General features: G+C 46.3%; 1 protein-coding gene across 4 annotated transcripts in view; it reads left to right on the top strand.

The window, feature by feature from the left end:
- vps41 (VPS41 subunit of HOPS complex) overlaps window positions 1-14,687 on the top strand; it is a 267,921-nt gene that overhangs the window by 28,534 nt on the left and 224,700 nt on the right. For all 4 annotated transcript variants that reach the window (XM_072467229.1, XM_072467227.1, XM_072467228.1 and 1 more), the window contains exon 3: window positions 13,755-13,862. In XM_072467229.1, coding sequence (XP_072323330.1) covers window positions 13,755-13,862 — 108 coding nt within the window. The remainder of the gene's footprint in view (window positions 1-13,754; window positions 13,863-14,687) is intronic.

Here is a 14,687-nt window from a genome sequence, read left to right as displayed (position 1 = left end):
ATTATTAATAGCAACTCATGGCTGCCATTGGAAGTTCGTAACTAGTAGAGTTCACGAGGATGTGGTTTATTTGGACTTTCAGAAGGCTTTCACAAAAAAACTAGCATGTACAATTTGGGGTAGTATATTGCGATGAATAGAAAACTGGTTGGCAGTCCGGAAAATAAGAGTAAGAATAAATGGGTCTTTTTCCGAATAACAGGCAGTGACGTGTGGGGTACCGTAGGGATCAGTGTTGGAGCCCCAGCTATTCACAATGTATATTGATGATGTGGGTGAGAGAACTAAATGTTATATCTCCAAATTTGCAGATGATACAAAACTGGGTGGGAAGGTGAGCTGTGAGGAGGGTACAGAGATGCTTCAGTGTGATTTGGAAGGGTTGAGTGAGTGGGCAAATGCATGGCAGATGCACATAATATGGATAAATGTAATCCACTTTGGTAGCGAAATCAAAATGGCAAATTATTCTCTGAATAGCTATAGATTAAGAGATGGGAATGAATGTGCAACAAGACCTGGGCATCCTTGTACGCCAGTTGCTGAAAGTAAGCATGCAGATGCAGCAGGCGGTAAGAAAACAAATGGTATGTTGGCCTTCATAGTGAGAGAATTTGAATACCGGAGCAAGGATGTCTTGCTGCAATTATACAAGGCCTTGGTCAGACCACACCTGGAATATTGTGTGCAATTTTGGTCTCCTTATCTGGGGAAGGATGTTCTTGCTATAGAGGAGTGCAGCGAAGGTTTACCAGATTGATTCCTGGGATGCGGGACTGACTTGTAGGGAGAGATTGAGTCAGTTTGGATTATATTCGCTGGGGTTTCGAAGAATTAGGGGATCATATTGGAGGAAATCTAACAGCATTAGACAAGGGTGATGCAGGAAGGATGTCACTGATGGCATGCGAGTTCAGAACCAGGGGTCACAGCCGAAGGATTCGGGGTGAACCATTTGGGTCTGAGATGAGGAGAAAAAATTATTCACCTAGTGAGTGGTGTACCAGTGGAATTCGCTACTTTTGAGGCCAAAACATTATATGTTTTCAAGAAGGAGTTAGATATAGCTATTGGGGTTAAGGGATCAAAGGATATGGGGGGAAAAGCAGGAACAGGTTACTGAGTTGGATTATTAGTCATGGCCTTGAATGGCAGAGCAGACCCGAAGGACCGAATATTCTGCCCAACCTATTTCTTATACTTCAAATGGAATGACTGAGTAGAAGGATCGGGAGGGTGGAGAGTGAGCAGATCCGCAAACTACTATAGTAGCCACATGCAGGTTAACAAAACCATAGGGGGGGGGGAGAAAAGGAAGTATTTGGTTTATTTCTAAAGAGACGAAGTTGAAAAACAGGGGCGAGATTCTCCGAACCCCCGCTGGGTCGGAGAATCGCCGGGGGCTGGCGTGAATCCCGCCCCCGCCGGTTGCCGAATTCTCCGGCACCGGAGATTCGGCGGGGGCAGGAATCGCGCCGCGCCGGTTGGCGCCCCCCCCCGCGATTCTCCGGCCCGGATGGACCGAAGTCCCGCTGCTAGAATGCCTGTCCCGCCGGCGTAGATTAAACCACCTACCTTACCGGCGGGACACGGCGGCGCGGGCGGGCTCCGGGGTCCTGGGGGGGGGCGCGGGGCGATCTGGCCCCAGGGGGTGCCCCCACGGTGGCCTGGCCCGCGATCGGGGCCCACCGATCCGCTGGCGGGCCTGTGCCGTGGGGGCACTCTTTTCCTTCCGCCTTCGCCACGGTCTCCACCATGGCGGAGGCGGAAGAGACTCCCTCCACATCGCATGCGCGGGGATGCCGTGAGCGGCCGCTAACGCTCCCGCGCATGCGCCGCCCGGAAATGTCATTTCCGCGCCAGCTGGCGGGGCACCAAAGGCCTTTTCCGCCAGCTGGCGGGGCGGAAGTCAGTCCGGCGCGGGCCTAGCCCCTCAAGGTTAGGGCTGGGCCCCCCCAAGATGTGGAGGATTCCGCATCTTTGGGGCGGCCGATGCCGGACTGATTAGCGCCGTTTTTGGCGCCGGTTGGCGGACATCGCGCCGATACTGGAGAATTTCGCCCCAGATGTTGAACCCGTGCAATGCTCGTTAGACCATATTTGGTATTGTTCTGGTCTACACATTATTAAAATTGATATAGAGGGACTAGAGAGAGTGCGAAAAGAATTTACGAGTTTAATATCAGAAGTGAGAGGTTACGCCAATCAGGAAATGTTGAACAGGCTGGGGCTCCTTTTCTCTAGGAAAGAGGAGGTTCAAGGTTCATCTCATAGTTTCTGCTTTTTAAGATTTTGAAAGGGTTTGAAATTTGTTGAGGTGACTAGCAGAGATGCATTGAGGGAGAAACGAGATAAACACAGGAGGGAGAAAGGAACAGGGGGTTATATTGATATGGTTAGATGAAGAGGGAGGCAGAGTAGAGAAAAAATATTAGCATGCAACCATTGGGCTGAATAGCCCGTACATAATATGCAGAAATAAATGGGTGCATATTAGGCTTCTGAGGACAAAATACTTGGATGTTCCTGCTCTAAACCTAGAAAAACCTGGGGAAATAGCTGTATGTCGAAGGATATTTCAAACGAGATAATACTTGAAATAATATTTTAATTAAATATGGTCATTGTTTTTACTCTGTTTATCCTTTTTGTTTTAATTATTTCCTTTTTATGCCATTCAACCTCGTCTATCTAACCAGCAACGTTTAGTTCTTAAAAAGCAGGTGCAACGTCCAGAATAAATTGGCCTCTGTTCTAACACAAAAACTGGGGCCAAACCGCCCATTTGGCTTCACAAGCCTGATCTGCCATTCAGGAAGATTGTAGCTGACCTTTTATCTCTGCTTTTATTCCTTTGGAATCCAAGCTTAAAACATTTCTGTCTTGAATGTACTCAACGACTCTGCATTCTGCAGCTCTCAGGGTTAGAGATTTACAAAGATTCACAACCCTATGACTGAAGAAACTTCACCTCAGTCCTACAAGACTGACCCTTGAGATGTGATCCTGAGTTCTAGACTCCCCAGTCAGGGAGACATCCTCCCAGTATCTACACTATCAATCCCCTTAAAAATCCCACGAACCAGCCTTGTGATCGATTAGTTCTGATCAAAGAGCCATCAACGGCAGTTTGAGTCAGAAGAGATCTAGCTGTGTAGACAGAGAAGGGCTTGCATTTGTATAGCACTGCTGATGTACAAAGGGTACCCTGAGTCCTTTACAGCCATTTAAGTACTTTTGTAGTGTGGTCACTGTTATGTAGGAATTGCAGCAGTCAATTAACATACTCGAAGCTCAACTGTTTTTAATGTTCTGTGATATTTATCTTGACCATGTTGCTACTGGGAATGCTTCCGGTCAGGGAATATGTTAAGGGGAATCACCTGGGGCGGGATTCTCCCCTACCCGGCGGGGTGGGGGGTTCTGGCGTAATGGAGTGGCGGGAACCACTGCGGCGTTGGGCCGCCCAAAGGTGCGGAAGTCTCCGCACCTTCAGGGGCTAAGCCCTCACCTTGAAGTCTTCGCCAGGCGACGCGGATCGGCGCATGCGCGGGAGCGTCGGCGGCTGCTGACGTCACCCCCACACATGCGCAGGGGAGGGGGTCTCTTCCGCCTCTGCCATAGTGAAGACCATGGCGAAGACGGAAGAAAAAGAGTGCCCCCACGGCACAGGCCCACCTGCGGATTGGTGGACCCCAATCGCGGGCCAGGCCACCGTGGGGGCACCCCCCGGGGCCAGATCGCTCCGCGCTCCTCCCCCCCCCCCCCCCCCCCCCCCCCCCCCCGGACTCCGGAGCCTGCCCGCATCGCCTTGTCCCTCTGTTCAGAAGGTGGTTTAATCCACGCTGGCGGGACAGGCATTCCAGCAGTGGGACTTCGGCCCATCGCGGGCCGGAGAATCGGCGGGGGTGGACCCGCCGACCGGCGCGATACGATTCTCGCCCCCGCCGACCGGCACGATTCCCGCCCCCGCTGAATCTCTGGTGTCGGAGACTTCGGGACACGGCAGGGACGGGATTCACGCCAGCCCCCGGCGATTCTCCGATCCGGCGTGTGATCGGAGAATCCCGCCCCAGATCTTCTCCCAGCCTCAGCTTTGCGAGTCCGAATCAACACATTATACTCTGGTTTGATCTCTGATTAATTCGATCACTGCTCTGCAGAACCATCTGGTGGGTTGGGATCGGTTTTATTTTCATAGCCAAATGAAAGGTTTCTTAAGGCCCACTGCAAGTGACAATTTCATTATGATGCTATGAAATCAAACTTGCATTCAAAGCAGAGGAAATACAATCTTGATTTTGAATTTTTTTTAAAGCCGGGAAACCTCACACCAATAAAAATCAAAAATGCTAAATCTTATGAAATGGAACAAATTAAAATATATTATGTCGTAGAACTTTATTGCACACTCAATCGATTTTTCTGAAGCGTAGTGATGCCTATTTTCTCTCCTGGTGGAAGGATAGAATGTCTTTCTGTTCATGTCTTTGTCCTGCTACAAGTCAAAACTTGTTACTGGTTGCACCAGGTTGCCATAGGAACATAACTAACTGTCATTTCAACTCAAAACATTAGTGGTTATATTTGTGGGTTTGCAGGATTATTAAAATTTAACAAAATTATTGATTTTTCTTTTATTTACGCCTGTGAGAGTTTTCTCCAGGTAGTTGATTTTGAAGAACAAAGCTTTCTTGCACTGCTTTTTTTGACACGAGGCAGTGATATTAAAATGTTCCCTTTTTAAATAAATAAGGAGCATTTTTTAAAGTAAATGTTTATTACTGTGAAGTGATTTGAGCAAGTACGTTGTGTATTTAAAAAAATAAATTTTATGGACTTGGTATCGGCATCATCAGTCGATCATCGTTTGCACTCCTGGTGCTGCATTCTATTTCATGGCAGGAACCTTAAAAATGGTGTTTCGTTTTGGGTTGTCTTCGTTTTTTTTAATTGACTTGTTATATTTCGCACCGATCATATGGAATTTTGCAGCATGGAACTAAGAATTCAGCCCAGCTGGTTTTGTTCCACACAAACCTCATCCTACCCTTTTCACCTCACCATATCAACATATCCTTCTATTCTTTTCTTCCTCATGCACTCCTCGAGCTTCCCCTTAAATGCTTTAATGCTATTTGCTTCAACTGCTTCAAGCGATAGTGGTTTACACATTCGAACCATCTCTATGGGTCAAAAGGTTTGTCCTTCGTTCTCTATTGGATTTATTTGTGGTCTCTAATTTTGGGTTTCCTCAAACACCTTCATGATGGTCACCTCATACCGAAAAGGTTCTTCGGCCCAGTGCGTCTGCGCCAGTCAAAAACAACCACCTTCAAGGGTCAGCTCATCCTGCTTTTGATGGCATTTCCTCCTTTAAGAGTCTCACCACCCTCCTCCAAGTGCTTATCCACCCAAACCTAGTGTCACTTTGTGGAGGTGACTGGGCTACTTTACAGTTCAACATTAACTGTGATGTGGAGATGCCGGCGTTGGACTGGGGTGGGCACAGAAAGAAGTCTTGCAACACCAGGTTAAAGTCCAACAGGTTTGTTTCGAATCGCTAACTTTTGGCGGGCGGCTCCTTCCTCAGGTGAATGTGAACGTTAACTATACAGAGGTAGTTCTGCCTTTACAGTAAAAGGCTTGAACACTTAACCTGCTATTACAATCCGAGACGAGATCCCAAAGTGGCTAGGATACTGGACCGAAACCCCACATTATTTTGCAAGACTGGGCAGAAAGAATGATTTGCTCCAGGAGTGATTGCATGAAAAAATAGGCGTTTGATATTTTAAAACAAAACTTTATCATGATTACAATATTAAACTCCAACTTCACAACTGAAAAGAACAGCTTACAATTACCCCTTAACACCACTCAATTCCCCTTTAAACATCAAGAAAAGATCCATACAGCTCTCACTCCATTTTAAAATCAACAGGGCATATAGTAATTCTTGCTTTGTCGAACAGATTTGGGCCCGGTTAGAACCCCTGCAGACACTGGCTGAATGTCTTCAAATAGCAGCTTCAACTGGGTTGTTTCAGCCTCTTCCTTGTCTTCAGATAAGACTGCTCTGCTTTAAAATATTACTACTATTTTTTAAACTATCTGACTGGGAAAGAAAACTGCCTCTACTTGTGGTCAAAAAAAAAAACAAGGGTTGGCAGATCCGACTTCAACTCTTCTCCCAAAAGCTTTCTCAAAAAATGTGTTTCTCTTCCTTAGCTCCACCTAGCATTGATATCATCTCCCCAAGCTGAAAAATAAATTAACTTTACAGGGACTGAAAGCACATTAACTCCCCAGGGACTGTCCACAGTTAAACCACAGTGCATTCGCTCAGACTGAAAAATTCATTCATCTTGGTCAATTTCACCTCTGGCTCCCGTATCTGCGTGGTTTCCTCCAGGTGCTCCGGTTTCCTCCGATAAGTCCTGAAAGACGTGCTGTTTGCCAATTTTGACATTCTGAATTCTCCATCAATGTACCTGAACAGGCGCCGGAATGTGGCGACTTGGGGCTTTTCACAGTAACTTCATTGCAGTGTTAATGTAAGCCTACTTGTGACCATAAAGCTAATTAAAAGTTATTTAAAAAAAATTAAAGGCACCCAGGCCCTGCAGGACAGAATTCTTTTTTTAATAAAACATGACCACTGGAGTCAAACATGCTTTAAACACAGGCTTTTAACCCTTAAATTGCCCAATACTTAGAATCCATGTTTGTCATGCCGATATATATTAGGAATAGCCAACTGTGGCTCAGTGGTAGTGCACTTGTCCATGACTTGGGAGGTAGTTTAGCTCAGTTGGCTAGCCAGCTGGTTTGTGATACAGATCAAGGCCAGCAGCGTGGGTTCAATTCCCGTACCGGCTGAGGTTATTCATGAAGGTCCACCTTCTCAACCTTGCCCCTCGCCTGAGGTGTGATGAGTCCCCGATTAAACCACCACTAGTCGGCTCTTCCCCTCTTCAGGGCAAAGCAGCCGATGGTCACCTGGGAATATGGCGACCTTACTCACCTGTGCCTTTCGTGGTTATGGATTTGCCCCAATCCAGAGACCATTTATGGGGCCCATCATTTTTGATCTCCGGTTTGCTGTTCCCTGGGGGTACCCCAAAGTTGCACTGGGGACCCCACATAAAGAACTGCATTGTAATTGCTGGGGTAGTTCAAATTTGCATTGGGCAATTACTCTGCATTATAAACCCCCCAATGCACTGATTTAAATTGCAGCCTTCAGATGTTTCTGACGGTCTTACTCAGGAAAAGTTAAGAGTTGAAACCACTGGTCCACCCGACTACTCTGCTGAATACCTCCCATACCCCCAACTACCCACCTGAGCTCCTAGGACCCACCACTGGCCACCCTTCCAACTCCCAATCCACTGGCCACCCTTCCAACTGCCAACTACCCTCCTGACCTCCCATGGGACTACCTGACCATCTCTGCCAACCCTCCCAACCTCCCCCACCCCCCATTACCATCACTGACCGACTGACAACCCCCTGTGTTAGACTGCATATCCCTAATCCCTCGGGAGAGCAGGATGGTCAATTTATTATTGTCACTTACAGCGATCTTAATCTGTCTCTTGCAATTTAACTGTGAGTTTACAGATTTTGAAGAGCTTCCTGGCAGTCACCAGTGAGAACATGTGTCAAATGTGGGGCTGACGACATGATGGGGAAATATACATATAGGCACTGAAGCCTCGTAGCTGCTTTCTTGCCTGCTTGTGTTTGTTCACAGTATTGAGAGGTAATTTACACACCTTGAAGATTACATTTACACATTTGGAGATTCCATTAACAACTTTGGAAGTTTGTATGTCTGATCTGCCATCATCATGGGTGATCTTATGTTATGCTACTTTGGTCCTCTGATTAGGTCAACAGAGAGGTGTAGTTTGGCAGAAACCATGCCTGGCACACAGGGTCCACAGGTAGAAGATTAACGTTGTTGAATGTTGGATTGATAGTGTCTCAGTCATGTCTTGCATTTATATGATGGTAAACATTTTCAACCTTCTGGCAAAAGACAAACATCCTCAACATCTTTGCTTCTGCTCAGCACGGTAGCACAAGTGGCTCGCACTGTGGCGTCACAGCGCCAGGGTCCCAAGTTCGATTCCCCGCTGGGTCACTGTCTGTGCGGAGTCTGCACGATCTCCCCGTCTCTGCGTGGGTTTCCTCCAGGTTCTCCGGTTTCCTCTCACAGTCCAAAGACGTGCAGATTAGGTGGATTGGCCATGCTAAATTGCCCTTAGTGACCAAAAAGGCTAGGAGGGATTATTGGGTTACGGGGATAGGGTGAAAGTGAGGGCTTAAGTGGTTGGTGCAGACTCAATGGGCCGAATGGCCTCCTTCTGCCCTCTATGTTCTATGTTTCTATGATCCTTCCATGAATCTGCCAGAGACTTTATAGGATCTTGTGGTTGGCGGCCCACAAATCTATAAAAAAGGTGATTGAAGGCTTGTTTTCCAAAGCAGGAAATTATGTCAACTTCGCCTGTGATCGCACCAGTTAGAATGAGGTGGGTGTTTGGGTTTGCAGTTCTGGCTGGCTTTCCAGAAGTGCAGGGTGCCAATGATTGCATGCACACGGCAAATGATCCCTTACTGAGATTATCCAGGAGTATTCACCAACTGCAAGAGCTTCTACTTCATCTTTATGCAAGTGTGCACAAGATTCCTGGGCAGCTACCATGATACTTTCATCCTGCAGCAATCCACCCTTCTTGCTCCCATCGCACCTCGATGCACACTTCCCGACTGGCTACTCGGAGACCAGAGATACCCACTTAAGATGTGGGTAATGACACCCATGATGAGCCCATCCACTGAGATCCAGGAACAATACAATGAGAGCCAATGTGCATCCAGGTAGGTGTGTCATTGATTAAGCCATCAGTCTGCTGAAGAAGCACTTGGGTGCCTGGGCAGATCTGGAAAAGCCCTTCAATACGCCCCAACCAGAGGCTTCAGAATGACTGTAGGGCGCAACATAGTGCACAATATATGCTGCATATTACACAGCAGAAATGTTTGGGACTTCAGGTGGAACCGGGAGCAGAATATAGAACTTCTTTAGATAATTCCAAGGAGAAAGTGCAGCTGCTGCATACGCAGCAATGCTTGTTGCTACTTGGGGCGTCCTCCTTATTGTGAAGCTCACTTCAGTCCTCCCACCTGGCAGCCACACTCAAAACCCTGCCAACCATATCCCCAGTGTAAAACAGTCCTGTAAACCACCAGACACTTTCACACCGCTCACATTGCTTGGTATTCATGTCTTAGCATTCAGCAGTCAGCAGACAAAAATGGGCAAGATGGAAATGTGGTGGAAAGAAATAATATTTTTATGAATCAAAAATAAACAGACTTCGCAATCTTAAATGTATGTGCAAATCTTGACAGTTCCTCTACGTGGTGCAATATTCTCAGTGTCCGAGCACGTAAGGCCCCAGTAAAGATTGCTCAACCTGAAAATGTACAGGGACAGATCCAGCCATTGGGAAACATGGCAATATGTGGAATTCTGACACAGGAGGGTGGCTTTGGGTAAGAAGTGGAGTGCTTTGAGTTGTGCCCCTTATTTCCCAACCCAACCATGATCCCTCACAATCCACCAACATGACCCAAATCGGGTGAGGTGATGAATGGCAAAAGCTAGAGTGTTATACATCCCATTTAAGGTGGCATTTATGTAGTGCAAACCGTTGATTAAGCCATCATACACTTGGTTGATTGCATGTTTGATGTTCCATGGACAAAGGTATCACAAAGGCCCTGCAACAAGACAAACTTTGCCAATTTCTCAGGAAGCTTGCATGGCGCTGTTAGAAAACCTGGTGTACATTACACATTCTTTGTTGTGTCTCCAGATGTATCCTCTTTGTTGACCACTGCTGAAGTACAGCATTTGTGTCACAAATGTACAGAATTTAGTCTGTTGTGAGGACTGGTGTGGTTTCTCTGTTGGTATTCCTGCCTCTAGCACTTGCTCTTTTTCATTGCACGATGTATGAGTCACAACGTGAAAACCCAACTATATGCCTACCAGTCCCATCAAAGTATGGTTATCTGAGCTGGTGCATGATCTACATGAGTCCTGTGATAGTGAATTCTCAGTATGGTGATCTCCTCCTGAGGAGTTATCATCCTGCAGGATGCTTGGAGGCCCCATTGGAAACTAAAGACATGAAGTAGAACTGTTAAGATAAGACAAGATAAGACTGTTTTAAATTATCATTGTTCATATGATCATCTTTATAGCTATTGCATTTGCTTTGCATGCAAAAGGTCCTCTGTTCGAAACTGGACATTTGCAAATCCATATTTGATTTATTGCTGACATCAAGTGAACATGTTTTGTCAGCCATTGCTTATTTGGTAGCACTCTTGCCTCTAAATCAGAAGGTTGTGGGATCAAACCCTGCTCCAGAAGCACAGATCATGGCCAACACTGAGTGCAGTAGTGAGGGAGTATTCCACCATCTGACGTATTGTCTTTCAGACGAGACATTGAACCAAGGTCTTGTCTGCACTCTCAGGTGGATGTAAAAGATCCCATTGTACCCCCTTCGGGTAATTGCTGTGCACTGGGAACCATCCAGTAATGCAATTTAAATCACAAACTTCGGATGGTTCTAACTGTCATAGTCGTAGTTACCCAGAAAAGGTTAGAAGGATTAAAACCACTTCTAGCTTCTGGGTAACTATAGCACTGATCCACCCTACCTCCCTTGGGACTTAGGCTTAAAGTTTCTGCCACGTTAACATATGTGGTTTACGCAGAAATGCTGGATAAAAGGATGGTGTGGCTTACTTAACTTTGACTCTCCTGGATGCTACAGTAGGCCACAGGAACTTACTGCGCTAAGTGATCTCGTCCCACCCGGTTTGAGTCAGAAGGTCACACGAGATGAGATAAAGTAAGAAACTAGGAACGGAGTGACTCAATTGTCATTCCAATGGAAGTTATGGGCATAATTTGGTCAGGATGTGGGAGTTTGCCGTGCTCAAATTGGTGACTGTCTTTCCTAGGTTATAATAATGGCAACACGTTTAAAAAGTTCCTCGTATGACGTCCGGTGATGGGGATGTGCTGAGTAGTCACACATCAGGTGGCTCTCTTCCATCCGACAGGAAAATAAGCATTTTTGGCCGAAATTAGCCTGGACTTAAAAATCCCTTCACCCTCGACAACAGAACAACAACAATGCCAGGAATGAACAGCTCGAGAGGCCGCAGGGGCACTAGAAACTGCGGCAAGGGGCAGGAGCGGCGAGCAAGTGGATTGGTGGAGCCTCTAGGTTAGGGATCCCAGTCTCCCCCGAGAGAGGGAGACTGGCGATTCAGAAAACAATTCCCCCCCCCCTCCCCCCACCCCCGGCCAGTCGGTGGATGGAGAATGATCCTAACCAAGGAATTAAACGCAATGAAGGATGACATTAAGTCCAAGATAAAGGTGACGGCCAAGGTGGCTGAGGCGCTAGCTGCCATGCAGACAGTGCTCAACATCATGGGGAGAAAACTAGAAGCCCAGGGGAACACGATCCGAGAGCTGGAGAAGGCGTTGACGGATCAGGGCGACGAAGAGGTGGGTGGCGACCCAGGGGAGCCTGAAAGGGAAGCTTGAGGATCAGGGTAATCGGTCGAGGAGGCAGAATATTAGGATAGTGGGCTGGCCAGAGGGTTCAAGGGCAGGAACCCAACTGACTATGTGGCCCAAATACTGGGCAACCTGGTTGGGAGCGACCGCTTCTCCAAACTGCCGGAGATCGACAGGGCTCACTGGTCACTCCGACCAAAGCCAGACCGAGAGAGTATCCTTCACTGTGCTCGACAGATGAAGGCGTGCAACTGGGAAGCACGTAAAATAAGAGTGTAACAGGATATTGTGGCAGACCTGGCAAGGTACAGAGCCAAATTCAACCACGCAAAGTTTGCCCTGTACAAGTGCAAGGTCAGATTCAGGATGTTATTCTCAGCCAGGCTCTGGATAACTTACCAGGGAAAAGAACATTATTTCATTGCCCCAGCCGAGGTGGACGGGTTCGTCCATAAGAATGGCCTGGACAGGCAACAGGAGAGGCAGCAGTGAGGAAGAGACAGAGGAGACCAAGGGGAAAAAGAGAAAAGGACAATTTTGATTGGCACTGCTTCGCCTTGCTATGAACTAGTGAACCAGCTCACACTAAGGGTCCCGGCCTCGTGGTGAGACTGGATATGTCAGTTGTTGGGACGATAGAAGCAGGGACTTGGAAGCATCACTCGGACTGGGAGAGGTCATGGAGAGCATCAACTCCATGCAGGCGGGGAAGATGCCGGGACCCAATGAGTTCTTGGTGGAATTCTACAAATTATTCGCAACAGCACTAGCCCTGCACCTGCAGAAAATGTTCGTGGACTTGCTAGTGAGGGGCACCCTGCCTCCAACCCTAACGCAGGCCACCATATCATTGGTACCCAAAAAGGATAAAGACCCAACGAAGTGCAGATAATACAGACCCATTTTGCTGCTCCAATATGGATGTGAAAATACTTGCAAAAGTTCTGGCCAAGTGGCTGGAGAACACATACCGCTCGCAGAAGACCAGACGGGCTTTAAGGGTAGACCGCTAACTGTGAACAGCAGGCACCTGCTGGACATAATAATGACCCCATCCAGAGAGAGAACACCAGAGGTGATTGTCTCCCTGGACACAGAAAAGGCCTTCAACAGAGTAGAGTGGAAATACCTCAGTACTAGAGCGATTTGGACTAGGGACAGGACTCTTACGCAACGCCTCCACAGCGAGCGTACGGACCAATGCCACCGTCTCTGAATACTTCTAGCAGCACAAGGCAGGGATGCCCGCTGACCCGCTGCTGTTCCCCCTGGCCATTGAGCTGCTGGTGATCGCCCTGAGAGAGGCAGGAGACTGGAAGATAATCCGAAAGGGGGGGGACATCCAGTTGTGAAAAGCTTTATATAGTGCATGTTGTCTTTTTCATCCTTTTTCCAGCCTCTCTCTTCCTGAACACCTTTATTCAATCTTCCTTTTCGTTTATATGCTCTTAAGGAAAAAGAAAATCCTCTGTTTTACAGGTTTGGACTCATTTTCATTTAAAACCCAGACTTTTCAGTCCGAGCTGTAAAGGCAATTAAAAGGCATTAGAATAATGATGTTGCAGTAGAGGATCACTCCTCACTCATGATTGAGGTGAGTTGTTGAAGTTGTGAAAAGAGCGAGGGTGACAGTGGGAGTAAGGCAGCTTCCCGGTATTTCTAGTATTATAGAGCTTGGCATTGTCAATTGTTTGGAGGAAAGAAAAATCATTTCCCTAACACAGTCATCTGTCTCTCCAATCTAGAAAAACATTATACAAAATAGCAATGCCAGGACGTGGATTAGTTGTTTTCAGTGAGTGAAATTTGTTTAGGTTTTTTTTTATTCGTTCATGGGATCTTGTGTTAAAAGCGATGACTTGCTATCGTAGCGTTATGGTAATAAAACATTTGCTGTACATGCCTTAACACGACATGAGTTTATTTGGTGGACTCAAGGAATTATAAATAGTTGGCTTGCCACTTTAATTTCCCCTAGGTGGAATCCTGGCAGACAATCAATAATTCATGGTTGTCCTGGGATAACGGGAGTTCCTAAGTAATTGTCTTTGTGGTTTTAATAGAGTAAAAACCTGGAAATTATCAGTTTATTTAGCTGTTGATTTTTTTTTTAAATTCTCTCAAAATACAGGAGGACGAAAGTGAAGAGGAACCGAAGCTTAAATATGAAAGATTGGCTAATGGAATGACAGAAATCCTGCAGAAAGATGCAGCAAGTTGTATGACTGTGCATGATAAGGTAGCCTGTTTGTTCCAGCAATTTTAATGTATCATTTTCAAAATAACTTAATTTACCTGTTACAATCTTTAAGGACACCGAAACAAGCTACACAAATTATAGAGCTGTTAAAAGCTAAAGGTGAATAATTTAAAATCATGTGCGTGGCCTATCTATCTCACTGTGATTCATACCAAGCAGCGACGATTTATGTTTTTGATAAAACATATGGGTTCCACACAATTCAATGTTCCATATCTATTCAGAATTTGCTTCCCACTTTTCTCGTAGCCACTTTCCTTTCTAAAGCATCACATTTTCACAAGCATCAGTCTGTACTAGATGACTAATCGTCATGGCACCTGGTGCAGTCAACCAGGCTTGTGCAGTGGAATAGTCATACCTAGTTATGTCTGCGCACCTGATGTTTTATTAACCAGTATTGATTTTCTTTACCCGGGGGACTTTCTTCTTCCTGGAAAAAAAAAGCAACCTTGCAGGGGCGAAAGACATTGCCGGGCTGAATTTGTAATGAGTCTCTTCTTCCTTTTTTGCTCTTTAATGCAGGTTCATGTTATAAGTGCCTGAATTTAATTTTCAGTTTAGCAATTCCATCTTGATAAATCCTTTTTAAACCTCCAGTTAATGGAAGGTTATTTTTTAGATGGTGCTGGATGACTGACCTGCTTGGTAGTGCCTGTAAATATGAGCATTTCATTAGAGCCTCCAATCAAGCATGCTCAGAGTCACAGAGAGATTGTAATTTGAGTTGCCCCAGAATTTGGTTAATGCATTGAACTCAAATATATTGATTCTCTGTTTACTATTCTTTTTCTTTCAGAAAAA

Source organism: Scyliorhinus torazame, chromosome 11 (assembly GCF_047496885.1).
Source record: "Scyliorhinus torazame isolate Kashiwa2021f chromosome 11, sScyTor2.1, whole genome shotgun sequence".
Lineage (NCBI taxonomy): Eukaryota > Metazoa > Chordata > Chondrichthyes > Carcharhiniformes > Scyliorhinidae > Scyliorhinus > Scyliorhinus torazame.
Note: the sequence above shows the minus strand (reverse complement) of the source record. Positions and strands in the feature narration are given on the sequence as shown.